This window comes from Crotalus tigris, unplaced genomic scaffold, assembly GCF_016545835.1.
Source record: "Crotalus tigris isolate CLP2741 ecotype Arizona unplaced genomic scaffold, ASM1654583v1 scf7180000017663.5292952, whole genome shotgun sequence".
Classification (NCBI taxonomy): Eukaryota; Metazoa; Chordata; class Lepidosauria; order Squamata; family Viperidae; genus Crotalus; species Crotalus tigris.
In genome coordinates, this window is record NW_024096550.1 from 280,507 (window position 1) to 307,768 (window position 27,262).

At 53.6% G+C, this 27,262-nt stretch overlaps 2 protein-coding genes across 6 annotated transcripts in view; one reads left to right on the top strand and one right to left on the bottom strand.

Moving 5' to 3' along the window:
* Positions 1 to 6,344: 6,344 nt before the first annotated feature.
* On the top strand, positions 6,345 to 20,749 carry LOC120304862 (solute carrier family 2, facilitated glucose transporter member 3-like). The gene is made up of 10 exons (XM_039335870.1): positions 6,345 to 6,496; positions 9,025 to 9,123; positions 12,337 to 12,497; positions 12,856 to 13,096; positions 13,479 to 13,641; positions 14,262 to 14,449; positions 14,844 to 14,948; positions 15,429 to 15,530; positions 17,507 to 17,710; positions 18,253 to 20,749. Exons 1-10 carry the CDS (start codon positions 6,464 to 6,466, stop codon positions 18,466 to 18,468), a joined length of 1,512 nt encoding a protein of 503 aa, XP_039191804.1. The 5' UTR covers positions 6,345 to 6,463; the 3' UTR covers positions 18,469 to 20,749.
* A 1,307-nt stretch (positions 20,750 to 22,056) lies between these two features.
* ABLIM2 (actin binding LIM protein family member 2) overlaps positions 22,057 to 27,262 on the bottom strand; it is a 34,228-nt gene continuing 29,022 nt past the window's right edge. For all 5 annotated transcript variants that reach the window (XM_039335879.1, XM_039335883.1, XM_039335882.1 and 2 more), the window contains 6 exons: positions 26,980 to 27,124; positions 26,702 to 26,772; positions 26,096 to 26,144; positions 25,342 to 25,349; positions 25,097 to 25,177; positions 22,057 to 22,664 (listed from right to left, as the gene is read on the bottom strand). In XM_039335879.1, coding sequence (XP_039191813.1) covers positions 22,551 to 22,664; positions 25,097 to 25,177; positions 25,342 to 25,349; positions 26,096 to 26,144; positions 26,702 to 26,772; positions 26,980 to 27,124 — 468 coding nt within the window. In that variant the 3' untranslated portion in view covers positions 22,057 to 22,550. The remainder of the gene's footprint in view (positions 22,665 to 25,096; positions 25,178 to 25,341; positions 25,350 to 26,095; positions 26,145 to 26,701; positions 26,773 to 26,979; positions 27,125 to 27,262) is intronic.

The following is a 27,262-nucleotide window of genomic DNA, read 5'->3' on the forward strand; positions in this document are numbered from 1 at the left end:
ACCCTTTGGCAGAAAACATTTTTTCTCCCTTTAATGGATAAAAGAGTTGAAAGGGAAGGAAAATCTCTGCCTAAGTGAGGTGAAGACCCTCCGCCCTGCTCAGAGGGAAGGAGACCACCTGGCCGTGGGAGGTCTGGAAGTGCAGCCCTCCCTGGAAGAGCCCAGCTCCTTCCAGCCGATGTCCTTCCACCCCCAGGAGACGATGACCTTCGGTGAGGTCTTTGTTTTCTTAAATAGCACCACAAACTGTTGGGGTGTGTGTGGAGTAACAAGGAAGCAAACACAGCATGTTTGCACACTCTGGTTCAGGGGACCTTTTAAGGCAGCGCTGGCCTCCCTCCGCGGTTCCCACCGCTGTTTTGTGGCTGCCCTTCTGGAAGAGGTCCGGTCAGATCCTCCCAGATGCCGGATGCGACAGAAGCATCGTTTTCCCACCAAAGTTAAACAGTTGTGGTGGATTAAGAAGACAAACTACGGCTGAGAAGGAAGCCTGCTCTCATGTTTACATCTTCTCACCTTGCACTTTGAGCCCCAAATGCCTGTGGATGGGGCTAAGTGCCTAGTCCTTAGTGAGGTTTTACTCTTGTTGTAGAAAAGATTTGCTTTGTTGGAAAAAATATTTCAGGAAACAAAGAAACTCTGCAAATATCAATTCTGAATATCAATAGTTTCTGTGTAAATAAATAGAAAAGAGGAACTTTTTAAAAGGCAGTCTCCGTTTGTCACCAGGCAACTGGCTGCCAAAATTGTAGATGTTTAAAAAGAAAAAACAGTCTTTCCAGCTAGACTCGTGAGCATCTTCAGAGGTAGAAGTCAGTTTTGTTTAAGCAAGCAGCAGACAGGAGCTGCCAGAAAGCCACCTGAAGGAGCAGAAGCACCTCGGCTCTGCCGATAACGAGGCCCGGGGACCAAGCGGGCTGGGGCTGCCCTTCCTGGCAGCAGCTTCACTTCAGATCCTCATGAACGTTTCTGGATCAAGAGATCAAAGTTCAGAAAAAATACTGAACTAAAAAAAATAACTTAAAAAAAGAAAAGAAAATAGGAAGCAGCCGCCATTTGCTGACTGGCATGGTCCCAGCCCTGGGTGGGCCTGCAGGCCCCAATTCACCCGAGGACCACGTCGCTGTGTAAGACGCCAGCAAAGGTGGCCGTGCCATGAAGGCAGCTTGGATGGAGCCGGGAGATCCCCGGTGCAGTTAGGAATGGGGGCACACTACGACCCACTGAGCAATCCTTTGGTTTAAAGAACACTCAAGCACACAAAACAGTGTTCCATTTTTCTTAACAAACCAGAATACCAGTTGCTCACGTGCTCCTTCTTAATGGGGGGGGGGGCGGGAGGGAGAGAAATCTTCCAAGAACCAGATCAGTTTCCAGGTACTGTAGCTGGACAATTTCTAAAGGTAAAGGTTCACACACCATCTGATAAAAGCTAGTCTCCTTTGAGCTGACTGCAGACAATTTAAACAATTTATAATGAAGAAAAACCCATGTTCCAGAGGGGTCCAGGACAACTAGCCAAGGGGCAACTGGCTGCAGGACAATTCAACCCTGTATTAATCATTTCACTGTTATTTTTGTTATTGGTGACCATGTTTTCATTGAAATTATTGTAACTCTTGTATTTCTGGATTGGCTTTATTCCCATCGGCCACGGTTCCATTGAAATTACTTTAACTTTTGTACTTGTGAGGAGCTGTCTCTTCTGTTCCCACGGAGTGCAGCCCAAGCTGTAGCCCGAGCTGCCCAGGGCCTCCCTTAGTGCGGGCAGGTCCCAGATAGAAAATGTTCCAGGAAGTGAGAGAGAGGTCACCTCCAAGGAAATCTAAGGGTCAACTTCAAACTGGGCCAGGCATCGTGCCTCAGGCAGGGCCCAGCCTGGGGGGGGGGGGATGGAGATGGCTCTCCAGCTGGGAGAGGAGCTTCCCCAGGGCTCCTGCAGGTAGGCCCCCCCTCCCCAAGTGTGTGTGGGGGGGCACAGCCTTTGCATGCTAATTGAAAGAGAGAAGCAAGGCTCTTCCCCCAGGCCTTTTTCATCCAGTTTTTCCTGACTTCAGCCTCTCCCTGCCTCTGGGCCCTCTGACCTTTACCACCTGCCCCAGGCAGCCTTCCTGCCCTGATCCTACCCAGGTGATCTCTGCCCCGCTAGGCGCTCCCAGGCTGGGACCCTCCGTGGAAGGCCTGCTGCTTCCCAAGAACTCCCTCAAGGAGCCAGAGCACCCCGTTTCTAGCATCAGCCCCAGAAGTACCCAGGCCCCAGAAGGGGCCACCCCGTGCAGTTTCTGGCAATGGGGCCTGTGGCCTTGTGGGGTGGGCGGCTGCTTCAGTGGCCACGATGGGTCAGATCCACCAGTCTTCCCTTCAGGACAAGTGGGCCTTCTGGGCTGTGGGCTCCGTCGGTGTGCCGCTGAGCCCAGCAGGATGGGCCATTGGAAGGAAAAAGCTGTTGCCCAGTTGCTCCATCTGGCTGGATGTTTGCCCAGCTCTGCACTAGCCAAGCTGGCCATTCTCTCTTCCACAAGGATGGAAAAGGCCTCAGCAGTGTTTTTCTGAATCTACTTCTCTCTGCTGCCCTCTCCATGACCCACATCCCCATCCACACCTGTGCCCCTCATCCAGAGAGGGAAGATGCTCTAGTCTAGGAGGGTGTGGCTGAAGAAAACCAGATGTTCAGCTCCCCTGGTCCAAAAAGAGCAATCAGGGTGCGGCAGTCCGGATGTTGAGGGAGAGGAGGAGGAAGATAAAACTTGTGGCTTTGAGGCCACAAGATTTCTGCAGTTCTGCAGAATTGCAGCTCCTGCTAAAGTCCTCCTGTCATCTTGCAACGGGAGGGGGGAGGGGCTGCACCTTCCCCTGTTAAGAGCTCCCTCAGCCTCCGTTACTCTTGAATGCCTCTTCCTCCTCCTCTTCCGATGCCCCCTCCCAGATCGTTATTCCGTTAAAGACACCGGTTCCTCTCTGTCACCTTCCGGTTCCTTTTTTTCTTTTCTTTTGCATGCTGAGGTCATGCTGGATTTGCAATGAGTTGTTGCAATAAAAGGTTTTGAAAATGCAGCTCTTCTGTGGCTTAAATGCTTTCTCAACCATTTGCTAGCAATTTGTAACATTTATCTCCGAGGTTGCAAATTACTCCCTCTAGATTCCGCTTTCTCTCTCTGAGATGAAATGTTATCTTTGTGGCTAACTTCATTGTCTTAATAGTTTACAAGCCTTGATACTTTGTGGCAGGGGCTGAATTGTTTTGCTCTGGTGTTTTTGGAACTTGATAGTTCCCACCATCACAGCCACCACCATCAGACACATCCGGGCGAAAAATGTTCACGCCGCCTGGACTAAAAAACCCCCCACCCACCTTCCTGCTGAGACGTTTCTCAACCTGCATCTCTTTAAGAGGGGCGGATTGCAGCTCCCAGAATTCCCCAGCCAGCATCCCAAGCGCAAAGCCTCGGCAGGGAAGGCCCGCGGGGGAGGCGGCTGGCAGGCGCTCAGGGTATCCCCGGAGCGGAGGGGTCTGGACGGCCGAGTCCCCCTGGCCCCGCGGACCCTCTCGCTCTCCGGCGGGTCTCGGAGCGGTTTCCCTCGCAGACCCCGGGCGGCTCCAGCCCTTCGCCCGGGGGTGGCCGTTGCCGTATCCTCCCGCCTGCCTCCTGGACTGGCCAGGGCAGCTGGGTCCAGGCGCCGGCTCCTCTCCCCCTCCTCCTCCTCCTCCCGGTTTCCCACTGGCCACAGCAGTCCTTCGGGAAGCTCCGGGCAGGAGGGCCAGGCCGAGAGGACCCCCCCCCCTCTTCCCCAGTTTCTTGGAAGGTAGGAAGCGGGGACCTCCTCGCGGGCGCCCTTCCCCGGGGAGCTGGGTCCTTCTGCAGGGCCGGAAGCGAAGACTTCCCCGGAGCCGTCGGAGGAGCATCCCTCCCCTTTGCTTCAACCGGAGGGCTCCTGGGCATGTGCAGAAGCTCGGCCGCTTCGCAACGAACATTCCTAGGATCTGCCTTCCTGCTCCTTGGTGAACAGCGAAGGGCGCGTCACAAATTCCTGCCGGTGCAGCACAGGAAGGGCCGGTGGGGCCACTCGGGGAAGGCTGCGTCGCAGCCGCGTTGTCCGTCGCTTAGCTCTGCGCCCGGCTTTTCGCCTTCCCGCCCTGCCCAGGACGACCAGGCAGCCGGGAAGGGAGCCTGGCCGCCGCCGGGCCCCGAGGGCCTTTCCCTCGCCCTTTCCCCGAAGCTGAGCTCTGCCGGCCTCGCAGACGGGCGGGGGGGGGGCTCCATCCCATCATTCCAACCATCATTTTGACTTTTTTGACCATATCCCTCAGACCTCCCCCCCCCCAGGAAGAGTATCTTAAGAGCTGTCGCTTCATCTGTTGACCGTCTAAAATTGGAATGACCTTAGAAGATTCTTTGTTACTGAAAGGTTTGTCCAGCAAGGTCTATTTCTTGACTTCCCCCAAGGAAGACGAACCCCCCCCCCGTGGCTGAACTTTGAACGTGCTCGTTCCAAATGAGAACTTCAAAAAACCAGGTTAAGAACGTAGTGTGACCCCGCCCTTTCCTGCACACCCCGGCTCTGGCTTCCTGGGGGCTTCTCACCATCTCCCCCACTTCCTCCTGTGGCTTCCTGCCATCTCTCAGGCCTCCTGGCGGGCCCTTTGGGTAGCCCACCCCGGCCTAGCTTCCCTGCCTTGGCCCTTTGGGAGCCCGGCTCCCCGTCCCGGCAGGAAACGAGGCTGGAGCTGGCGGAGCAGGGGGGGATGGGAGTCTCAGGGGGGGGTTCTGCATTTCCCGTCTTTGGTGGGCTCCTCCCCTGGGGAAGAAGAGCAATAGGAAGGAGACCCCCCAGCTGTAAAATGGTTCGCTTCCCCCATGTAACTTTCATTCGGCTTATCATCAATCATTTTAAGTGAGTTGTTGCAAAGGGAATTCAGATTGCCCAAAATTGAGAAAAGGCAGCATGTTCAAATGGACATCAGTCGAATTTGCAATTTGGTCCTAAGGCTTTTGCAACATCGAAATCTTGTGAATTATCAGTACAATGAAACCTTTATTTTAGGAGAGGGAAGAAACGGCAGTTTTTTCCCAAGAAGGTCCGTTGAATCAGGGGGCTGGATCTTCACCAGAACGCTAAGAAACGACTAGAAGGCAGGACGAGATGGATCTGTCTGAGATTCTGGGCAAAAGGAATCTTTCAATCGGGGAGCCTCATCGGAACATCTCATTCTACACCGCACACACAGCAGAGCTGTTCTCCAAAGAGGAGCCAGACAAGGTCCGAGACAGCCCTGCTGGCTTTAGGCCTAGAATAAAACCCTGGCAGACGTTCAGCAGAACCTTTGGGACGGAGCTCAACTTCCTCCTCCCTTGGAGAGTCCTCCCTTAGTTCTGTCAAACTCTGCCTGCCCCCCAGGGAGGGCTCTTCCCAAGCTCCCGGGGAGCCTCGAGGCCTTTGGGGGACGCTGCCCGGACAGGTGCCGGCCTAACGCCGGGACTCTTCTCGCATCCCACCCGGCGCCCAGGAGCGGCGGCTTTCCACGGCTCCGCGGCTCCTCTTTTGGGATGCCAGGCCTCGGTTGCCATGGCAACAGACCAAGGCCGGGCTGCGGACGGCGAGGATGCGGCATCGCATCTTTCCGCTCGGAGGCGGCGATTGCGAGAGGGAGGGGGGAGGGGGGGCAGCTGGCGAGGCGGCACGTCCCGCTCGTAAGCGGCCAGTCCCAGAGCCCAGGCAGCCCGCCGGCCCCGGGCGTTTCCCTCGGCAGCCGCCGCCGCTCGGGGGCTCGGCTTCCCGGGAGGGAGAAGCCCCGCCGGTCCCCAGGCAGGAACGGACCGGCGAGGAAAGCCCCGAAATCCCGAGGAAGCCTCGGCCCGGCCGGGCAGCAGCTCCTCCCGGGCCGGCCCCGCTCGGCTCCCCTCCTCCGGGCTCTCCCCGGCCCGGCGGCTGGTCGCGGGGGCTACGCCCGGGGGCGGCGGGGCCGGGAGGGGCCGTCGGGCTCCGCAACCCGCCCGAGCCTCCTCGCAGCTTCCCACCGCGGGCGCTTGGGCGGGGAGGCGGCGCCGCTCGGCTCCGCTGCTCTCGGGGCTCCCTCGGGCGGGTCCGGCTGCTCGCCCTGCTGGCCTTTCGCAGCGGCCGCCTTGGCTCAGGAGGGGCTGGGGGGGGGCTTCTGCCTGCCTCGCCCGCCCGGCTGAGGAGGAGGAGGAGGGGAAGCTGGGAGCCCCGCAGCCGCCCCCTCCCGTCTCGTGGCCCATAGCCCGCCCCGCGCGCGTCATCGGGGGGCGAGGCAGCCGCGCCTCTCCCGACGGGCCCCTGGGCGGGGGCTGCTCTGCCCGCCCCCCTCGCCCTCCAGCCCACGGCGGCTATAAAGGCGGCGGAGGCGGCGGGAGGCAGGAGCGGCATCCGGGCGGGCGCGGAGGCGGCGGCGCATCTGCGGCAGACCTAACGGGGACGGACGGACGAACGCGCGAACGGGCGAGGGATGGAGGCGGCCGGCCCCGCGCAGCAGGGGAAGGTCAGCGCGGGGGCCGCCGCTGGGAGGCCGCGGGGCTTGGCGGAAAAGGGGGCTTGGCGGGCTCCGCGGAGGACGCGGCGAGGGTGGCGTCTGGCCAAGGGCGCTTTGGGGGCCGTTCGCCGGAAGGGAGGCTCGGCCTCTGCCCCGGGCAGGGCGGGAGGCTTCGAAATGCCGGGCGGAGGGACGGGGACGTCGCTTCTCCCGAGGCGTCGGGTGTAAAGTCTCCAGGGCTTCGGCAGCGAGGACTCTGCCCGGACTGCCTCCGGCTGCCTCGCCAGGGCCCATTCGGAGGAGAACCAGCGCGCTCCGGAAGGGTGCCTGGAGCAGAGACGGGCTCGGCCGGGGCGGCTTCGCATTGGGACCCTCAGCAGGTGTCAAGGTCATCTGGAGGTGGGAGAGAACAAGCCCCCCTGCCCGACCTCCAAGGGGGGGCAAGATCCACCCAACCCCCTGCCAACACCGTCTGTGCAAATGCCAGCGCCTGCAGGAGGAGCAGGAGGTTGGCTCTCTGGCAGATTTTCTGCCATTTTGCTGCCTCTCCCTCCCTCCCTTCCCTCCCATCTGTATCTTTTGACGCTGCAAAGGATGCTGGCCAGCAACAGGACCCTCTCCCAGTTGGGGGGAGGCAGGCAGAAGGGTGGCAAGGCGGGATTTTGCTAGCAAATGGCTCTCCAGTGCAAGAGACGTCAACCACCTACCCTCCAGATAAACCCCTCCCCCCCAGGATTCTAGAGACAACAAGTCAGGTGATTGGTGGAAAGGAATTGCAGTTGGACGCCCCAGGGGCCACAGTGTCGGCAGCTCTAAAGCTGGGTGGCCCCGGGGCTCTCAAGGGTTGGGCTGCAGCACCAGGAAGTGGCCTCTGACTCTCGGGGCCTCAGTTGTGCACCTGCCTAGGTGTGACATTGTTTGTGGCTCTGTAGCCAGGGATGTATTGGGTCGCCCTTATTCTTGGATCACTTACCTACCTGCCTTGGTCTGCTGGGTGATTTTCACTCAATTTAAGGGCATTTAAGAGTGGCAGCTGAGAAGAACGCTGAGAAGCCTTAGCTGAACATTTTTTGGAGGTTTAAGACAGAACCTCAAGAAAGCGGTGGGTGCTAAATTCCTTCTCGGCGCACTGTGTCCCTTTTAATCGATTTGTGCAGCCATAGAAGAAGAGGTTCTCTATCTCTTTCTGATAATCTTTTAACATCAGAAAAATTAAAAAGCAAACCAGGCCGCTAAAATAGTTAAAATGAAAATAAAAATAGGGAAAAGATAGCAAACCAAACACAACTCTACCGGAAGCAAAAATTCTTCTCTGGATCGTGAGATGACCTAGGATCACCCACAAGTGCTCCGGACTGTTGCTCCTAATGGGGAGACCCCAAGACAGCAATCTGCAGTGAATTTAAAACTCTGGGAGATGAGGAAAGAGGCGTCTTGTGCAATCCGCGTTTGCTGCCTTCAGAAGGACACTGGATTTGCAACTTCCTTTTGTAATCACTTTCTGAAATTGCTTGTTAATTTTTTTTTTAGAGAGATTTTGGGAAACTTCAGAAACAAGCTCTTACAATACTAGTTGAATTTCAGTCTTTAGTTTTAAATACAAGTTTGTGAAATAAAGAACAAAATAATGATTGATTTTAGAAAGTTGCAAACTGATTAAGAGTCCAGATATATTTGAAATAATATTTTGAAATTCATTATACGACTACTTTCTGTGGAAAAATGCTGTTTTAGAAAAGAGGATAGGATGCTACCTTGAAGCTTGGGCACTAGAGGGAACTAGAAAGAGCCAAACAGCACAATGAAAGGAAAACAACATCCACTCTGACTTAATATAGAACGAAGCAGAAAATTTTAACATTGGACTTACCAAAAGACACTTGTGAACAGTGCAAAACGGGGGGAGGGGCACGCTGTGTTTGTGTGGGGGAAATCGGTTCCACTGGAGGCAGTAAGCAAATGACTTCCCACCAGTCTTTTCATTTTACCTGTTGCCATGGAAACATGGACTCCCCGGGTGGGTAAGGAGCCCATCTGCCAGTGAAAGGCTAACGAGGGAGGCCTTTGGGGGATGAGATAAGGGGTCTGGGGGGGGGGGCTTACCTTGGGGTCTGGCTGTGGGAGGCCCCCTGGCGAGAGGGCCTGAGTGCTTTGCGCATCCCTAGATATTTGGCAAGATGCAGAGAGTGAAGCCGGCCTGAGGTCTCTCGGCCCTCTACAGAACAGGGGGACGTTGCCCCACCTTGCCCCACGACTGCACCGAATGGGGAGAGGAGAGCCTGCTGGGGGTGGCGGTTCAGGCTGGGCGACCCCGGGCCGGTCCCTCCCTCTCCGCCGAGGAAGAAGCGGGCAGGGCAGGGCAGGGCAGACCCCCTGAAACCTGGCCAGGAAAACTGCCGGGACTGGCCAGGGAGTCGCCTCTGGTCCAACCGACGCCGCATCAGCGGGCTTCGCCGCCTTCAAAATCCGGCCGAGCCGCCGCGCGGGCCCCCTTCGCCCCCGCGGAGAGCCTGACTAGCCCGGCGCTGTCTTTGCAGGGGAAGCTGACGGCGTCCCTGCTCGCCGCTGTGTCTGTGGCGGCGATCGGATCCCTCCAGTTTGGGTACAACACGGGAGTCATCAACGCCCCCGAGAAGGTAAGCGGGGGGGGACGAGGGCGGGGGGGGGCTTTCCGTTGCCCGGAGAATTTGCTGCAGCGGCCAAGGGGGGGGGGCGTCGCTGTGTGAGGCCAGGCGGCCCTGTGGGAGGACGCGGCGTCTCCGCTTGAGGGAGGCGACGGAGCTGCCAGCTTTGCGCGGGAGCGAAGGGCTCCTGGCTGCCGGGTTGGTGCTGGGAAACGGTGACGCCGGGACTCGCCTGTTTCCACGGAGGCGGGAGGAGCCTCTCCGGGGGAAAGAGCGCCGAGGAGGGGCGGCGTTGTTGCCGCTCCGCCATGCGCCGGGCCCCGGAGGCAGCGGCCGGCTCAGAGGTGGGGACGGGGGCAGGAGGGAGGCCGGCCCGAGCCCTCCCTGGGACGGAGAGGGCGTCCCCCTCCTCGGCCCTGGAAGCCCACGGACTCGGCTCCTCCTCGGCTGCGGAACGGGCCCGAATAGCTGAGCGAAGAGGGGGAGAGTCCTCTCCCCGCCGGCCCTCCCGCCGCCTCCGCCCAGCCGGGGCAGGACCCGCCTGGCTCTGGCAGCCGCTTCTCCTCAGCTGGGCTCCCCTCCCTCCGCTCGGCCGGGGAAGGGCCCGGGAGAAAGAAAGCGCCTCGTCCCCAGGCAGCCGGCTTGAGCCAGCGCCCCCATTTCCGGAGCCCCTTCTGGTTGCCGTCCTCGAAGCGCTCCCCCTCCGCTGCCCTCTGCGTCTCCCGCCAGAGAAGGAGCGGCCCCGTTTCCTCTCTCTGTGCCGATAGGGCCTCGCACATTTCGTTGTGAGGCTTGGGGGGGGGGGCTGTTTCTGCAGACTGCCAGCACGTCTGGAGATGGAGCCCCCCCCATCCCCGGTCCCCAGGACTCCCGGGGGGACTTTGGGCCAGTGGGGCTGTCTCTTCTGGGGAGAAACATGTAGGCGTTGGGGGACAGAGGGAGGGGTTGGGCCTCCATGCCGAACGGGGAGAACCGAGGCCAGGGATCCCCTTCAGGTCTCACCGGGGGTGGCTGGCCAGGGGGATGTCCTGGTGCATCGTGGGAGGGCAGTTGCCTTCCCCTCCAAGGCACCACATTTCTTCACAACTTGCACGGTTGAGCCTTTTTAATAAGGATCACTCTGGCTCCAATTTTTTTGTACAACCCCCCTTTATTAATGCAAGACCTAAAATTAAGGAACAGTCTGACAAGGATAACGCTCCCACCCACCCCATCCCCAAAGGCAGCGGCAGGAGCGGAGAGCGGAGAAGATCTTGGGAACTTTACCTTCGGCTGAGATTAAATTTGGATCGCTAGGGCTTTGGAAAGCTAGCCCTGCGAGGTAGTCCAGACGAGAAGCACAGCCAGGAGTCCCGGTTCGATTTTTATACTGCAAGGTTGCATTAAGAGAATCTGGCAAGGTTGAAAATATTTGCTCCTGCCTCTCTTTCTAATCTAGGGAGGCTCCCCACGCCTGCTGTGGGGCGAGGCCCCTTGGCAAGACCCTGTCCAGAAAGGCTCTTCAGCCGCGCGCCCAGCTGTGACACACCCTTCCCTAGAAGGGTCTGCAGAGGGGGGAGGGGAGGGGAGGGAGGAGAGGAGCGGGGGTGGGTGGGGAAAATCTGCTGCTGAGTCACAGAAGGGTGGAAGGAGCAAGGAGAGCCCCGGGGGACCCTGGCAGGCCAGAGACCGGCAGGTTTACGGTAATCTCTCCAGCTCCTTCATCCTGCCAGCGCCTCCAGCTGTCATCTTTTCCACACTGTGGTCAAAACAGGGGAAGGAAAATGACTCAGGGAATTCCGAAATCATTTGTCTCTGATGAATGAAGACGGCAAGGACGGCGGAGGAAATGCGTGGGTCGCGCTCCTCGTCACTCCTCAGGCTGGTGATTCACGTGCCGCATCCTGCCCTCCACGCTCCTGGGTGGGGGGAGACAGGATAGCGGCTAGACGGGTCTCCGGGCTGGCCTCCTGCTGCCCCCTGGTGTCTCCTCAGGGGATCCCTGGCCCGGCTGCCCCCTGCAGCTCAGACCCGGACAGGGGCAGCTGGAGCCAGCCCTGCGGGGGAAGGGAGCTGCTGGGGGCAGCAGGGGGACTTTCCCCGTTTTAACAAAGCCCCGATGCCCTTTTCCGAAGGAAAGCCTTTTACCTCCCTGTTAACAATTTAGCCCTTTGGGTACATTTAAAGGGCTACAAATAATAAAACATAACTCTTTCAATCTACCAACCCATGTTTCATGGAATAAACCTGGTGGGTATTGGAGGAGCATTTGGTATTCCTCTACTACTACTACTACTAACTACTAACACTACTAACGTGAGAGCGTAAGCGGTTTTCCCTCATGAGTGAGAAAAAACTGACTTGTAGGAATATTGAAGTTACCCGGCCAGAATTTATTAAAGAAATTTCCTGATTTTTCAAATCTTGGATGCTTTTATTGTTGACTTCTGCTTGTACATATTGATTTAATCCTGGGAACATCTACAGTCTGATTATCTTTTCTTGGATACCCGTTCTTCTCCAAAAAGGATCATTCTGGAGGTTTTCTTCAAAACTGCAGAAAGTTCGTCTTTGATTTTTGTTGTTATTCTTGTTCAGTTTATCCAGAATGAAAAGCCATTAATATAATGGAATGCAATAAGATTTTCTTCAAGAGGAATGTGTGAGGAGCACAAAGAGCTTCTTGAAAATATTATTCTGCTAGCTATTTTGAGAGAGATAACTTGGTCCCAGCTTAGCCAAAGAAGGTCCCCCTGGAGGACGTGGTCTTGGCAAGGAGTCTTCCGTTCAAGTAGAGGCGAAGGAGGCGGCTTCCTCTGCTTGTCCCGGTCCCCCCCTTCCCCCCCCCCATGGATGTCCCCTTGCTCTTTGCAGGGAGGTGTACTGGGAACTCAGGATGGGCAGCAGCCAAACGCCCCTGGGAAAGTTGTGTGAACACAACCGCAGGCCTAACAATGGGCAGTCTCCCCGCTGGCTTGCTTTGCTGGAAGGCCGCCCCTTCAGGAGGCAGCGGGGAGCCTCGGCTTGGCCAGGAGCTCCTCTCCACGGGGAGTCTTCACATCGGGCCGGGTTGGTTGGCCGTCCCTGCTCCAGGTGTGGGAACTTGCCAGGCCTCCTGGCTTGGTGGTTTTCCTCTTTTCCTGGCCGTCCCTGATGAGCTGCTGACCGTGCCCACTCTCAACTTCCCCCCCTTTTCCTCCTCTTCTTCCAGTTCAGAAACCCCAGCTCCCTTTTCTCTCCTTGCAGATCATCAAGGACTTTCTCAACACCACCTGGATAGAGCGGACGGGACACCACATCCCGGATAGCCTGCTGACCGCTCTGTGGTCCGTTTCGGTGGCCATTTTCTCAGTCGGAGGGATGATTGGCTCTTTCTCCGTTGGTTTTTTTGTCAACCGCTTTGGCAGGTGGGTGAGGGTTGGCCCAGAAGAGGGGCAGGGGAGAGGCAGGGGCCCAGGTCTGAAAGGAGCCTTGAGGTGAAGCTGCTGGGGGTTGAGTCTGGCCAGGGAAGGGTCTGGGGTGGCTCCCCCCAAGGCAGCCGCTACGAGACCAGGACTTCAAGCACCAGCTGGGCATCCCCTGTGGGCACCTCCGTGCCATGACCGGCAGATCGTGGCTGTCCCAGAGACTGGTGAAGCCCTGAGATGTTGTGGCTGCTCTCTGAATTCGGACGCTGTGCTGGAGCCCCAGAGACCCTCCCCCTTCTCTGACCTTTTCTAATGCTTCTTTCAATTCTCTCTCTCAAACTTTTTCCCCCCTCTGCAGGCGAAACTCCATGCTGCTGGTGAACGTTCTGGCCATCGCAGCTGGCATCTTGATGGGCTTCTCCAAGCTGGCCAGGGCGGTGGAGATGCTGATCATCGGGCGCTTCATCGTTGGGGTCTTTTGTGGCCTCTGCACCGGCTTTGTGCCCATGTACATCAGTGAAGTCTCCCCGACTACCTTGCGGGGGGCTTTTGGCACCCTGAACCAGCTGGGCATTGTGGTGGGCATCCTGGTGGCCCAGGTGAGCGAGCCCTCGTCCCAGAAGTGTGGCTGCGTTGGGCAGCCTTGCCTTCACAGGGCAGAGAGGCCTGGGGTTGTCCACTTGGCCCTTGGACTTCCTGGGGAAGAGATTGATGCTCTGAGATCCGCTGTGGGCAGCGATTGCGCCGAGCAGGAGAGGATTCCTCAGCTAAATCAGTTTCCGTGGGATCTGGGGCAGCAGGGGGACTTCTGGGTCGGCTCAGTCTGTGGAAGGCCAGGGATCTCTTGAGCCTCAGCAGCCCCAAGAAAGTTCTCCGGAGGTTCCGAGGAAATCCTGACCAGCCGACTTACTCCCTCCTCGCATTTCGGTTTCTGGGGACGGGGCCTGACCCCTCTTGTGCCTCTCTCTTGCTTGCCCTCAGATCTTCGGCCTGCATGTTATCCTGGGGACGGAAGCTCTCTGGCCCGTCTTGCTGGGGTTCACCATCATCCCAGCCCTCCTGCAGCTCCTGGCCCTCCCCTTCTGCCCGGAGAGCCCCCGTTTCCTGCTCATCAACAAGATGGAGGAAGAGAAGGCCGTCAAAGGTATTTGTCCTGCAGAGCTGCACAATGGCACGCCTGTTTTAGCAAAACATTTTGCCAGGCAGGTGCTAACCCCAAAAGCATTGTAGCAGTAAGTGAAAGGACGGGTGAAAATGAAAACTTTGATAAATAATACCTGCTAGGAAGACGGTTCCTGGGAAGGGCACAGCAGTTTTCAGAACTTGGCTGTCCTTCCTCCTTGTTGAAAGAACGGCAACGGAGTCTTCACCGATGTCACTGCTGGTCCGGCCGCTCCATCCAGATCGCAGATGGCTCAGGACAGGAGGTCTCTCTGTTGTTTCCGAAGGTGGATCTCTGCCTTTCTTGCTCCCCTCTTCTGAACCGGCAGGCACAATCCTCTGCTTGTTCTGAGGCTGAGGTTCTGGCACGCTGGAATGCAACACCGCACAAAAGTCCATGTGTGTGCAGAAGCCTCTCCTCCCTGACCACAAAGGACTGGAATATTAGCCATCCGTCGTCTCCAGGGCTAGTGAATGGGGCTCCTGTCCTCACCTGGGCAGGAGGAGGAGTTCAGGGAAGGAGAACCCTTCCTAGAAGTAGGTTGGGCACACAACGGATGGGCGCTCTCCCGTCTGACTCGGTCCATGTCCTCCTTCCCTCAGTGCTCCAGAGCCTGCGGGGTGTCCAGGATGTGTCCAGCGACATCCAGGAGATGAAAGAGGAAAGCGCCAAGATGTCCCAGGAGAAGAAAGTCACCATCCCAGAACTCTTCCGCTCCCCCAGCTACCGCCAGGCCATCATCATCGCCATCGCCTTGCAACTCTCGCAGCAGCTCTCGGGCATCAACGCGGTGCGTCCCCCAAGGGCCTCTCTCCATGCTGGGCCTGCTGGAAACCACTGGTCTGGAGGGAGATGGGCGGAGCTACCTGGGAAGGGAGGGGAGCTGGTCCGAGGGAAGGCGGGGAGCAGCCATAAGAGGGGAACTCAAAAGGCCAGGAGGCCCTCTGCAACCACGCCATTGAAGGATCAAAAGGGCAGGGGGTCAGTGGCACAGTGGCATTATGGGTTTTGGGATCTTCCTGTGGACGCACCTGGCGCTTTTGTTTGGCTTCATGTTTTACGCTCACTGGGGTGCAAGAGGCGCCTCCCTTTATCACCTGTCCTCCAGCAGGTGCTATGTGCTCAGAGCTCAAATTTCCCTCCCAATTCTAAGCACCGCCCTCCACCCTCGGTCTTCCTCGCAGGTTTTCTACTATTCCACTGGGATCTTCAGTGATGCTGGAGTGGAGCAACCAGTTTATGCCACCATCGGGGCCGGCGTGGTCAACACCGTCTTTACTGTGGTGTCGGTACGTGGTGATAAAGGATGGGATCGCCCTGCATTGGGGGGCCTGAGGCGGAAGATCCTCTTGGAAATCTGGAGGGACTTGCCAGAGAAAATGTTCCTAGCCTCAGGGGTAGTTTGGGGGGTGGGGGTGAGGACCCATTCTGTTAAAAAAGGATGGGGCTTAGATCACCCGAGTGTGGCTGACATGTTGACCTGGAGTGGGCTTAAGATGGGCATTACACACTCTGCCGCCCACCAGACGATCGATCGCGGAAGGCTCGTGTGCGTGTTGCCTTTAAAGTGTGGTACCACGTTGGACCGCTGTGTGGCGAGGGGATTCCAGAGGGTGCAGTTCAATAAGTCAAGGGTAGCAGTCACAGCAACGGGATCCAATTTACCATTTCACGGAGAGTTTTTTGACCGTTCTCTGGTGACTGTTCCTATGGTTGCAGAGAGATTTGCTGCCCACCACAATCTTATGTGTCCCCTTCCCATTCTGCAGCTCTTCCTTGTGGAGCGAGCGGGACGTCGGACCCTGCACCTGATTGGCTTAGGGGGCATGGCTGTCTGCGCAACCCTCATGACGGTGGCCTTGGCGCTGAAGGTAGGCAGCAGCATTTCTGCTTCCTGGTAGCCCCCCCTCCCAGTTTGGACTGAAATGAAATACACACCCTGAGGAAAGAGGACGGAGGCAGCTTTGTGTCTGGACTTACATATCTTAGGGGGTTCTACCCTCCCCCATTCCTCATCCCCATGTGGAAAACCACTGATTTCTAATCAAGTTTCCTGGCAGTCACAGATTGTACAATCTAGCTGGGAAACAAGATAATTGAGGCCACTTTGCCCAGCTGCCCCTTAGAGACAAGAGACTCCTCTCCACATGGTTCATAGGAGAACAGGAACTCCTTGAGATGTCCTCCTCCAGGCGATTTAGGCAAGCAGGAATCAAAATCGAGGTCATGAACTAGGGTGGGATAATGTTCTTCTGGTCTCAATCATTTAGCTTTGGCATTTTGTACAAACTTTAAGTTTCTGAAATTCCAACTGAACTTTGGACTCTCTATGGGCTCCAGAGATTTCAGTAGATGTTGTTGCACCCTCAGAATTTTGTTAGTCATGGGAGAAGAACAGGGGAGATGTGGTGATAGTCCAAAGAAGACAATCATGAATGTCCACTATGGACAAATGCCTATCACCAAATGGTCTTATCAGGGCCGAGTTTAGACCTACTAAATAACTTACAGTCCATATTAGCACTATCGTAGTTATCGAGAGGCAGAAGCTGGAAATTTAGCCAGCCCTTTCCCCGTTTCTCTCGGGGGGGCTTTGTGGGCACAATCATTAATGTCTGCATAGCTTCATGAATATAAGTCTTCCTTTAGTGCACTTTCCAATTCCAGCCCAACTAGGTAGAGCTCACATTGCTGATTGAGATGACTTTCCCAACTACTCTAAGCAGAGAGGCTAACCAAGCTAGTAATCTAGATAGTTACCAAAATTTGTCTTTTACTTCCGTGTTTCCAGAAAGATTTCCCAGCAGCAGCAGCTAAAATAACAAGGTGCAGAGTAGAGGAGCCCTTGAGCCCTTCACTCTCTCTCTCAAACACACATACACAACATACGCACTGAGCTCCTCTCCTATTTTATAACTTGAACTCTGACAGCTGCTTTTCATGGGCTTTATCATGGGGCTTTTGTTATGGCTTGAGAAAACAAATTGGGGAAGAGTTGAGATGTTCTCAAGCAGTTCCTGATCATGGAAGACCATGTGCTGATTCTTGATGCTTTGATCTGTCAGCCACACCTTGATCTTCTTTTGGGCATATCACTGTTTAGTCCAACCTAGTGTCCCATTGCTGTCTTATGTTCCTGGGCTTTCAGAGTAGGAACGTCGTCGGTATCTGATCTTCATCATGGACTTTACTGAACTCTGCATGCAGGTCATCTACCACAATCCCCAGAAGAGCTTATCTGCTGGGCAAGCCTGCAAAGAGGCCACTTTCTTTCAAGTGTGGTCTTGGTTCCTGCATATCCAAAGTGCCCTCCTCAAATGGCTTCATTTAATTTAGTAAAAAGAGAAATAAACAGTTGCCACCATTCTGATAACTGTGGACTCTGGGACCCCTCTTGGATACTTCATGTAGGCATTCATGCTGATGGGAAAGATAACAATGGCACACTACACAAACACACCCACTTCCATATATCCAAACGTTTAAGTGGCCAGCTAGGTTGAACCAAAACTCTTCAAATGCAGAGTGCCACCAAATTGGTATAAGTGTTCTGGAAAGGTAGAAAGAGTAGAAAGTGTGAGCTATTTCTCCAGGTCGTCCTCCAGTTTTAGCCACCTCTTTGACTAAAATATTTTGCTGCCCAAGCAAGGCGAGAAATTAGAATGAACTGGTTGCTGCTCATCTCTGCTCTCCAAGGAAATCTGGAGTTATGCAGATTTCTTGGACCACCTGACCGAAGAAAGGTTCCTGGTTGATCAATTCCCGGGTCAGCAGATGCTAAGAGTTGGGATCAACCAGTGCTACCCTGGGATTACCAACGGTTAACTCCGCATCTCTGTTTTTGCAGGACATAGTGACTTGGATCAGCTACGTCAGTATTTTTGGCACTTTTGCCTTTGTGGCTCTCTTTGAAATTGGACCTGGACCGATCCCGTGGTTCATTGTGTCCGAGCTCTTCAGCCAGGGCCCTCGTCCTGCAGCTGTGGCGGTGGCTGGTTTCTGCAATTGGGCCTCCAACTTCCTGGTGGGCATGCTCTTCCCCTATGCAGAGGTAAGGCCTCCACCTTGGACCTTCTTTGTGGGCTTGGTGTGAACACAGTGAGGTCTGCTCCTTTCCCCTGAAGTTGGCCGTCGGGTGGGGAATAGGAGGAGGAAAGCACAAGCACTAAAAGGGGGTCAAGAACTGCAGGCTGCTGTTATCAGAATGGCTGTTGAGAGGGAGAACTTGCTTCACTGTAGTCCATTGCTCGGCTGAAGCCCAGTAGGAGAGGCTTTGCATAAATATCAACTTGAGCAAAGTTCGTACTTCTGCTCCTCATGAAGAACTAAACCACAGGAGGGCCTTATCCTTGCACTTCCTGCTCCTCAAATGTCCTTCAGTGACCCAGAGAATGAGGCCTTTCTCATTAAGGCACGGCATCAGTCTAGTCTGGCCGTGTCACAGGGTGCGGCAGAGGTGGTGGGAAAAGTGGGCTGTTGAATAAAGACCGGGCCCTGACCCTTTGCTCCTTGCAGACCAGAGCTATTGTATGTGTGAACTTTCAGGCCCATTGTCTTAGAGCAAAGATAACATTTTGATCATCTTCCTTACAGAAATTATGTGGGCCTTATGTTTTCCTGATCTTCGTTGCCTTCCTTCTCTTCTTCTTCTTCTTCACCTTCTTCAAAGTCCCTGAGACAAAAGGCAGGACTTTTGAAGACATCTCCAGTGGGTTTGAGAGGCGAACCGCGAACGGTCTTGCTCCAGCGACTGGCAACAAGAGCTCAATGGTGGAATTAACTAGCATTCAGCCTAAGGAAGATGCCTAATCCCGCCATCCTTGCTTGTCTCTGAAAGGAGCTCTCCCTTGTAACCACTGCTGTGATTCCCCAAGTCCTCCGTGTGTTTTCCTGGTCCTTGCCATGACTTCAGTGCTCCACTAGGACAAGAGGAAGGCGGCTGTTTATCTTGCCATCCTCCTTCCGGCCACGTACCTCCTGAGGACTGAGGAATGGCCCTTTGAGCTCCTTGAATCTTACGTGGAGGCTAAACCGTGTTTGTGTTGGTCACTCATGTCTTACAGGCCAGTTCCTTGTGAGTTAACCCTCCCTTCCTCCTGATGTTTTACAGTGTTTCCTGCAGGGTGAAGTGCAACACACTGGAATTTACTGAAATGCCAGGCAAAGAGACATTTTGCTCCACTTCGTCAAATGGAGGTTTACTTCTATGTTTGGGAAATTATGATCAGAACTACTTTTTTATTTGCCAGTTTTAATTTATTCCTTACGTCACTTTACTTGGAAATATTTATTTTTATGCAATATTCCTCTCCTCTGAGTATAAAGACTAGAAATAAGCATAAGATGGCCTTTAAAAAAAAAAGTCCTAGCGATGGTGGGGTACCAAAGAGACCAAGGGTGGGTGGTGCCTCCCTTGAGCCTGGAAAAGGGGACCCCCCAGCTGACACCCTTGGAACCAGCCGTCAAGGGTCCCTTGAAAGTGGGGAAGTTAAAGGCATGGCGTGGGGAGCACAGGTGGAGGGCGGAGGTCCTGCCAGTCAGGGGGAGACCTGCCCTTCCCACTGGGGAGAACCCCAGGCCTGCCCGGATAGGGTGGGGGAGGGGGAGCTTTGGGGTTTGCACCCCTTCCCTAAGAGCTTCTGTCTGCCGGGCTCTCATGCCAGGGAGTCACCGGAAGGACTTGCCTGGGGCATCTAGGGGGGCTCCCTGATGGGGTCTGAGGGACGGCAAAGGCAGGGGCGGGGGTGCCTTCTGGGACCAAAGATGGTGGGCCCCATCATCCTCTCCCACTTTAACAATTGGGGCTGCAGACTGTGAATTCCCAAAGAACGGAGGGGCAGGGCAGCATTTTAGTGCCAGCCCCAAAGGTCGCCCATTCGGGGGGGGGGCAACTTGGATAAACAGCAAGATGGTCAAGATGGTCTTGGGCTGGGGAGTCTTCTCCAGGGCCCCCCTCCATCCAATTACTTCCTGAGGGGGTGCCCTTCCCCATTGATCTTAAAGGGGCAGCGTTGGAATGGTGCAGCTGCAGCTCTTGACCTTATTGGCCCCCACCCCAGACATCCCTGGAGCAGTCCTTTGTCTTGTAAAGAAGGAAATATAGAGAATTTTTAATTCTCCAGACACTTTTGACCTACTGATTCTGGTGACTGATTTAATTTCCTCCTTTATGATATGATTACATTAAAAAAAATATCAGATGTTATTTGCTAAAGTGTATTTTTGCAATTTTTTGTTGTTAGATGAAATCAAAGGTGAAATTTTGAGGATGAAGAATAGGCAGCTAAGACTTCAGATGAAGGAACTTAGAGACCAAAGCTATCAAATAAAAGAACTAAAGTATAGTTTTTTCCTGATCTATTTATTTATTGGAAAGAATTAAAGAATTAAATGGTATATATTTATATAATGCAAAGTGACTTTGCTGGTTGCTCTTTCTATGGCTAGGGGACAAAGTCCTAGTCTGGATTAAGAGCTCCCAGGGGTGTGAACCTTCCTCGGGGGTCTGGAATAGACCCTCCTGGGCCCCCCTCTTCCCACGGCTCTGCTGGGATGCTGCTGATTCTCCAGGACGGTCACGTAGGCCAGGAGAGGGACCCGCCTTCTCCAGCTCAGCCTCTCTCTGCTGGGAGGGATGTTGAGCAGCTACCCGGCTGTAAAAGAGAGTCGAAGATTGAAAGGTAGACGGGGGATACGGCGCAAAAGTTGGGATCTTCTGGATGTGTCTATGTCTGGTTTAATTGGAAGCTGGCAAAAGGGAAGGATGGTTTCTGGAGTGTGGCTTGACTGCCTGCCTCAACCGACCTCTGGAATAGTTTGCATTCTCTCTCTTCCTTCAGAAATCTGTACCTCATCTCCATCCTGCCTTGTTTTTCTGAATACTTTTTTAAAAAAATCTTTATTTAGCCCACTGAATGCTCGTTTATCTCCTCCCTTCCAACAGAGAAACTGTGGGAGTGCAAAATATTCCACACCTGAAGTACGTTTGTAAGTTTTTGGTTTCTTGTGTGGTGAAGAATTTTATAAATGTTATTGTGAATGTGTCATTTTTTAAAAAAATAAATAAAACAAAACAAAACTTTTGGCTGGATATGGGCCTGTCTTTATTGATCCAAATCTTAACGTTTTCCTTCTCCTACATTTGGAACAAAAGGCCAAGGCTTTATCTTTCCAGATTCATGTGGCCCCACTGAGCCTAGCAGGGCCTTTGCCAGAGGCCCCCCCCCCACCCGCAGCCCCCTGCCTGTCTTTCCATTCGCAGCCCAGAAGGGCAACAATGACTCCATCCTCCCTGCAAAATGGCCTTCGTGGTTGAGGTTCCCTGAAGAGCCCCAGCAGGCAGGATGAAGGCGAGCACAGCGCAGAGGGAGAATGAAGCCCCGTAGGGAGGAAAGGGGGGCGGCTGAGGGACTTCTGGTTTTGCAATTGCCACCCTTTGCCAGCACAACACAACACAACACACCGGGTTGCCAGCTGCACCGTGTCCCAGAGCAGGCCAGTCAGAAGCTGCGGAACGGGGCAAATCACGGAGCTGGTTCTCCTTGGAAAAGGAGGGTCTGACCCGTTTGGTTTTGATTCTGGTTCCCCACAACTTTCTCTGGAGCTTCAGCTCTGAAGAAACTTGGTTGGAAAAGGAACATTGTTGATTATGGTAAAATGCCCACAAGGAAGGGATTTGGTGATTATGGTGACCCCCCCCCCCCCCAAGCCCTGAGCTCAAATGAGACCAGTTGTCGCAAACAGACCATTGTTGGTCCTGTCCAGCACAGGACTGCTGCATTTCCGACCGCTGGTCTCCAGGGTCCTTGTGGTTTTTTTATTCCTAAACTGGCCTCTTACAAAATTCATCCCTTATTCTTTTCCCTAACTTCTGAGAGCTAATTAGCTTTCTGGCCTTGCATTTGGACAGCTGCATCGTCAAACTTTACCTTTGCACAGAAATTTATCTTTGAAATTTCCCACCAGGTGATGGGAAGACGACCCGGGGAGAGAGCAGTGGATTACCAAACAAGACATTTAATGGGGATGCTGACATGTGTGTCGGAAAATTACAAAGTTTTGTGTCAGTATGAAACGGTGGAGCAAAACAGGAGGATACACAGCCAGGATTGCACAGCCAGATGACTTTTTCCACACCAGAATGCACTATTATTTGTAAATACAGACTTTCTATATAATCCCTAGAATTTAAATTTAGGAGAATTTCGTTCCACAAATGCAAACATTTCACATGTTTTAAATAAAGTACAGCTAAGAATTGTATTTTGCCAATCTGGACACACTTACGTTACAGTCTAGTTGTAATGTTTTTTTGTTGTTGTTGTTGTTTTTTACAGTAGTTTGCATCTGAAATACTGGTTGGCATGTGAGAAAATTAAATTTCACAATGTTACAGTGTAGATTTGCTCTTATTTTATTTCTAAAAATGTGTCGCACACAATCATTGGCAAGAGTGAGTTTCTGTCATTCTTTTCTTTGATCTTTTTCACATTGGCTTTATTTTATGTCATTTTGCCCCCTGGGGGATGCCCCCTCCTGACTTTGTATGGGGTCTGCTCACGAGTCCAAAAATGTGGAGGCCAAACTGTGGCCGAATATTTTGCTTTGGTCAAAATGACGGTTCTTTCTTTCCTATCTGAGATTATCAGGTTTGGTTTTGCCTTTGCAGCGAGCAACGAATAAAGCAATAACTGGAAGCGAGATTGTCACACCCTTTAATGAGCTGGCCGGAGGGGGGGAAGGAAGAGCGAGCCAGGCCTCCCGCGGGGTCGGTTTCTCTGCCCAAATACAGTGAAGCGCGATGAGGGGGAGTTGCAGGTGCGCGCAGGTGGTGGGAGGAAGGACGGAGCTGGCCTACGTCAAGAAGCACGTTTCTCTTAGTTCCGGGCGGGCTAGAAAAGCAAAGCTTTTTTCTTCAGCTCGTTGCGTTTCCAAAGTGCAAGTCGTTCAAATTGTTCCATGCTCATTTTGAAGACCTCCTGGAACTCCTCGGTGGAAAGGTGGTGCTTGGAGACAGAGAACGGACACGGTAAGTACTTCAAAGAGAGGCGAGATCCACGTAACGCGGCAGACCAGAAACCAAGGGACTGCGACGTTGTGGATCAACCCACAACTTCTGTCTACAGAGCAAGAACCGCAGATGCTGTTAAGGCGGCTTCCTTAGGCCAGAGGGCATCGGAAGGGTCCCCCGCGCTCGGAGGAAGCTGCCTGTGCAAATGGAAGGGAGGGAGGAAGGAAGAGAGGGAGGGAGGGAAACTTTTGGCTCACAAACAGGCCCTTGGAAGACTTATTTGAACGTGCTTTGGAAACATTCATTTCTACCACATACTTAGAAAGTACCCACAGTCAATTTGGGAATCCCTCATTGACTATAATGCAGTCTCTCTCTCTCTCTCACACACACAACAGAGAGAGGGAGAGAGAGAGAGAGAGACACACACACACACAGGCATGCATGCATATCTAATGCAGTCTCTCTCTCACACACACACAACAGAGAGAGAGAGAGAGAGAGAGAGAATTTCCAAGATGTGAAAGTATTCTTGAGTTACATACTGGAATTTCAGTCACATGGATCACAATTCTACTTGTTTGTTTGTATGTGTATATGTGTATTTGTGTGTGAGAGAGAGACCTACATTTATAAGGTTCATTGGAATTTTAATCATTTAGTCACTTTTCAAGTTCTTCAAATTAACAAATAGTTGCCAAATGATACTGAACCGCCACCTGTGCTGAGCTCAAGGCTGTTACCTTCCAGGCAATGGCACAGCCTGTGAAATTACACCATTATTAACCTTTAAAAACATCGATTCTTGAAATGTAGCCCTAGTAAAAAGTCCTCTAGCGGTGGGTTCTTTTTTAGCAAGTTTAGGTCTTGAAATGTTTAAATAGGAGAGACCATCAAAGTGTGTAGTTATTTAGATCAGATGCCAATTCTCAAATCCCACAAAAGACTCTTTTCTAATCTGGCCCTTCTCCAGTGAGTCCTTCCTTCTCATTAGGTGGCCAAAGTATTTGAGTTTTAACTTCAGGATCTGGCCTTCTAAAGAGCAGTCGGGGTTGATCTCTTCTAGGACTGACCGGTTTGAACGCCTTGCAGTCCAAGGGACTCGCAGGAGTCTTCTCCAGCACCATAGTTCAAAGGCCTCAATTCTTTGGCGCTCAGCCTTTCTTATGGTCCAACTTTCACAGCCATACATTGCAAATGGGAAAACCATGGCCTGGACTATACGCACTTTTGTTGGCAGGGTGATGTCTCTGCTTTTTAGTATGCTGTCTAGATTTGCCATAGCTTTCCTCCCCAGGAGCAAGCGTCTTTTAATTTCTTGGCTGCAGTCCCCATCTGAGGTGATCTTGGAGCCCAGAAAAATAAAATCTGTCACTACCTCCATTTCTTCCCCATCTATTTGCCAGGAATTGAGAGGGCCGGATGCCATGATTTTGGTTTTCTTAATGTTGAGTTTCAAGCCAACTTTTGCACTCTCCTTCTTCACCCGCATCAAGAGGCTCTTTAGTTCCTCTTCACTTTCTGCCATTAGAGTGGTATCATCTGCATATCTTAGGTTGTTGATATTTCTCCCGGCAATCTTAATTCCAACTTTTGATTCATCTAGCCCTGCCTTTCTCATGATGTGCTCTGCATATAAGTTAAATAGGCAGGGCGACAGTATACAGCCTTGCCGGACTCCTTTTCCAATTTTGAACCAATCAGTGGTTCCGTGTTCGGTTCTCACTGTTGCTTCTTGACCCGCATATAGGTTTCTCAAGAGACAAATGAGATGGTCTGGTACTCCCATCTCTTTAAGAACTTGCCACAATTTGTTGTGATCCACACAATCAAAGGCTTTTGCATAGTCAATGAAGCAGAAGTAGATGTTTTTCTGGAACTCCCTAGCTTTCTCCATGATCCAGCGTATGTTGGCAATTTGATCTCTAGTTCCTCTGCCTCTTCGAAATCCTGCCTGTACTTCTGGTAGTTCTCGATCCACATACTGCTGGAGTCTAGCTTGTAGGATTTTAAGCATAACTTTACTAGCATGTGAAATGAGTGCAATGGTGCGATAGTTTGAACATTCTTTGGCATTGCCTTTCTTTGGAATTGGAATGTAAACTGACCTTTTCCAATCCTGTGGCCACTGTTGAGTTTTCCAAATTTGCTGGCAAATTGAGTGTAGCACTATTACTGCATCGTCTTTTAAGATTTTGAATAGCTCAGCTGGAATACTGTCACCTCCACTAGCTTTGTTGATGCTCAGATTTTCTAAGGCCCATTTCACTTCACATTCTAGGATGTCTGTGCCAGTGTGAAAGCCAGTGTGAAAAAAGAAAATGAAATCTATCAATCTAAAACCAATCTTGGAAGTTCTGTGAGATGGGTTTGTTATGATTCACGTTTGCAATTAATCTCCAGGGTAACCATGTCCTCCTTCCTTACCTCCAGTCTGGCTCTGTCCACATCCTTTGGTAGTTTTACCCGAACTCGGTTGGTGACAATAAGGGTTTCATACGGGTAGACCTGGGAGGAAAGGGGAAAAGTCTGATTCCTGGAAAAACAGGCTCCTTGCGGCCATTTTTAGAGAGATGTACATACTTGCTCAGTTTTTACACGGAGTAAAGAAGAGAAAGGAGTCAACCTTTGGGACAAAAAGGCTGAATTTCAACATGCTTTGATGTCCTTACCTTGTATTCTGCAAAAGACAAAGAAAAATAAACTAATCAGTGCAGGTTCAGCTAGAATACAGTGTGCCTCTTTCTGCAATCTCCTGTTTTCTCTGGGGGAAAGCAAGGAGGGAGGGAGCCCCCCCCCAGGGGCAGGACTTTGGCCATCATGGGAGGGAGGGGCAGCCCTGGTTTGCCTGGGGGCAGGACAGCTGCTGCAGCCCCGTCGTGGGGGGGTGGGGCCTTTGGGGCAGAGCAAGGGCTGGTCCTGCATTGGGCAATGAGCAGGGGTAAGGGGGCTGGCCAGACAGGTGCACACGGACCTCTTGACCCTCTCCTCTGGCCTGGCCAGTTCAGGTCCATCCCCGGATTAGCAGAGACCAGGGGAGACCAACTCCTTTCTCGCCCCAAGTTTCAGGGCTGGATGCTAAGCGAGTGCAGGGAGGAAGCGAGGCTGAGGGGCAGCACCACAGGGGAGGCGCCAGGGGAGGGGGGGGGGAAGAACAGGTGTGCGCTTCCGGAGCCAGAAGGACAGAGGAGGAGGGAGGGGCTGTCTGGCCCAGCGAGGGGGCTAATCCGGAGCCAGAGTCCGGCCTCCACTGACCCCTAAAGCTTTACAGTTCGCATCCGTCCTGTATAGCTGGAGTGGCCCGTTTGTTTTGATGGTGGCTTTTGTGGAGCCCGATTTGTGGGCTGCAGCATCCATCCTGTGGGGAAAAACCCCCTTCGCCCCCCCCTGCTGCCCGCCCCAGGGAGGGTGGGGTGGACTAAGTACCTCTTTTCCCCCAGGCGGCCTCCGGGTCCTCTGGGCCCACCACTGCGGCCTAGGAAAGAAAGGAAGATTCAATGTGTGTGTGTGTGGGGGGGGAAGGCTGCTGTAGAAGTCAATTCCTACACGTTCACACACACACACACACACACACACACACACACACAGCGGGCATCACAAGGTTATTTGTTAGGCCCATTTTGAGAGGGTTATGGGCCAAGCCCGTCCATGGCTTGCATTGGGGTGGCTCCCTGGATAAGGACTGGCAGGATTTGCTTAACGACAGCCTGCGGAGGGGGGGCCAGCGTGGGCCAAGAGGTTTTCCCAGGAGATCCTGTGTCCGTCTCTCCCAGTCAGGAGATGGGGAGGAGGCCCAAAGCAAGCAGAGCTTGCAGGCTCTCAAAATGCTGCTGAAAACCTGGGGTGGTGGGTGGGGGGAGAGGATTGGGGGAGTTTCAGGGAAGGGGCCAGAGACCCCCAAGAATGATGGCAGCCGAGAGGCGGGAGACCCCCGGATGGACTGCGCAAGAAAAAAGGGGCCTTGGTGAAGGGCCAACCCTCGGTCCATCGTCCACCCGGCCCCGGTGTGGCGTTCTCACGTCCTCCACCTACGTGCTGCTGCTGCTGCTGCAAGCCGTGCTTTCCGTAGTCGGGAAGAGAAGCCGATTTGGAATAGGGGAATCCTGTAGGGAAGAGGAAAGAGTCCTCTTTCAGGGGAGAGCAGGGGGCTGGACTAGAAGACCTCCAAGGCCCCTTCCCGCTCTATTCTATTCCATCCCAGAGGAGCTCGTTCGTAGCTCTGCCCTTCTGGCTCCCTGCTCTGGAGCTCCTGGAAGGGCCGGCACCCCCGGCCCCGTGGCAGGCAGGCCTGGCAGCAGCCAGCTACTCACGCAGGAAGGTGCAGTGTGTGTTGCTGTGCAGCCGCTGAAGTTGCCGGTCTGTCCCAGGGCTTTGAGGCAGCGACTGAGTATCCAGATCGGGAGAGTTAGTCCTAAAATCCATGTCCCCTTTCAAAGTCAGCCAGCTGGACTTTAGCTGCGAGAAACAAGGTCCCACGTTAGAAATCTCCCACGTTTCGTCTGATGTCAAGAGGGAGGGAGGGAGGGAGGGAAGGGGGCTCTCTAGGTGAACCAAGAAAACTGCATTTCTCTTCCAGCTTTAGAGTGATTTCTA